The following is a 2,427-nucleotide window of genomic DNA, read 5'->3' on the forward strand; positions in this document are numbered from 1 at the left end:
GTATACCATCTCGTGTTCCTTTACCAGTTATAAATCCACTTTGAGTCATGCTAACCTCATTCTCAATAGATTTTCGATTTCTTAATAAAATTATTCTCAACAAAATTTTCAGTACATGACTGATCAAACTTAATGTTCTAAAGTCACTGCAGTTCTTTGCTTTGGATTTCTTTGGTAGTCTGACAAAAACAGTTTCCTTCATTTCTTTAGGTATAAATCCAGTCATATATATTTCATTACATAATTTGTGTATGCGTTTTAAACTTATGCCATTGAGTGCTTTTAGCATTTCTGGATAAATGTTATCCTTTCCTGCAGCTTTATTACATTTCAGATCTTGAATGGCTTTCTCAACTTCAGATATCAAAATTTCTTCTCCTTCATTATTGGTAATTTCAGGCATACATGTTCTATCATCATCATATATATAATTCTGTTACATACTCTTCCCATCTACTCTAGTCTTTATATCCTCTTCCTGAAATAACATTTTTCCTCCTCTATCCATGATGCAGCTGTTTGCTTGTTCAACTTTCTTCAAACATGTTAGCTGTTTAACTTTATTGTGTAATTCAAGTGACTTATGAGATGCTTCTAGATGTTCTATTTCACTGCATTGATTTTCCCACCAGCTTTGTTTAGCATCTTTGCATAATTGGGATATTTCCTTACTTAAAGCTTTATATTTCTTGTGATTATTGAATTTGTTTTTCTTTCTCTGTTGCATTCATAAGTCAAGTATCTTCTCAGTAATCCAAGGCTGTTTAATATTTTTCCTCTTTGATGGTAAAATGTTGGCAGCTGCATCATTTAAGGTTTCTTTAATTTCATTCCAACTTCTATCTATAGTTTCTTGTGTAATTACTTGAGGAATTTCTGTTTTTCTCTCGATATTGTTCATTTTTAAGCATGTTCATGTCCATATGTTCTGACATATTTGTTCTTTTTAGCTTTATTTGGATTTTCATAACAACTGGATTGTGGTCAGACATTATGTCACATCCTGGATACGTTTTATCTTGTCTTACTGCATTTCTGAACCTCTGGTTTATCATAACATAGTCAATTTGATTCCGAAATTGATAACTTGGACTTTGCCATGTATACAACCGCCTAGCAGGATGTTGAAAAAGAGTGTTCGCTATTACTAAATCATTAAGTTTACAAAATTCCAGCAACCTTCTTCCACGTTCATTTAAATTGCCAAATCCATATCGACCAGTTGTGGGATATTCATGATGATCACCCACAATTGCATTAAAATCGCCCATTACTACATTAACTTCTCCACTTTTAGTATATTTAAGTACATTCTTTATTGACTCATAAAACAACTCAATCTCTTCATCGGTATGCTCTTGGGTTGGTGCATAGATTTGTAATATATTTACATTAAATGGTGCTGCAAACAATTTAATCATCATAACTCTGTTAGAAATTGGCCAAAATCCAATGACTGAGTTAGCTATTTCTTTTTTCATTATCATACCGACGCCGTACATATGCTGTTCTTCTCCTGAATATACAAAAACAAATCTATCTTCTGTCACTTTACCATCACCTATCCATCTAGTTTCACTTATCCCAATTAAATCAAAGTTCATGACCGACATCTCTTGTTTTAAATTTTCGTATCGACCTGCTCTATAAAGGGTTCTTACATTCCATGTTCCTATTTTGAATGCCCTTTTTCTAGTATTCAGCAGTCTACCATCAGACTTATGCCTTCCAGAGAGATTTGGGCATAAGCCATCATCACGAGCAGCTGTGCACATAGAAGAGGTTCCTCCTTCCCTGTAGCTTTTAGGGGACTTCACAGCAGGGGGCCCTGAACAGTCTCCATGACTCATTTTCGTTTTAATAGCTAGCATTGTTTACTATGGAATATATACTTGGTAAGGCTCCAATCTTTTCCAAGGTGACCAGCCAAAAGTGTGCTTAAACGGGTCACATCGTTTTGCTATCATGCCTTCCAAGCCATTGACTATTTATGGTTCTTCTGCCTTTTCAGCCATTCTAGACTTTATGCACTTAAAGGGATCGACTTCCCTACCATGTTAACATGCGCCTCATTTAGTTTAGCCAGCATTATGCCGTTACCAGGTGTGGCCGTTGGTGTGCATTACCAACTTCGTGGAGCCATATATGAGACTTGGAGTTTGTATAAAGGACCAATGTTACCATTACTCTCATATGAGAAAATGGAAGAACTAGAGGTGCTACCTTTCACACAAACCCTCATACACCCCTTTCACCATACACATACACCCGCTTTCACTACACATATTCAAATATGTGTAGCTTTCATACAATATTCAAATATAATTCTATTTGAATAAGATTACACCATGTAACAAAAATTCGCAAAATTTTTAATTTGCGGAAAATTTTTTATGTATTGTGTTCTGTTACTTCAAACTAATCACC

The 2,427-nt window shown here is 34.9% G+C and overlaps 1 protein-coding gene across 1 annotated transcript; it reads right to left on the minus strand.

Annotated features, from left to right (window-relative positions):
• Positions 1 to 839: 839 nt before the first annotated feature.
• On the minus strand, positions 840 to 1,871 carry LOC145773784 (protein CFDP2-like). The gene has a single exon (XM_082584914.1). It carries the CDS (start codon positions 1,869 to 1,871, stop codon positions 840 to 842), a length of 1,032 nt encoding a protein of 343 aa, XP_082441040.1.
• Positions 1,872 to 2,427: the final 556 nt, after the last annotated feature.

Source organism: Aplidium turbinatum, chromosome 7 (assembly GCF_918807975.1).
Source record: "Aplidium turbinatum chromosome 7, kaAplTurb1.1, whole genome shotgun sequence".
Lineage (NCBI taxonomy): Eukaryota > Metazoa > Chordata > Ascidiacea > Aplousobranchia > Polyclinidae > Aplidium > Aplidium turbinatum.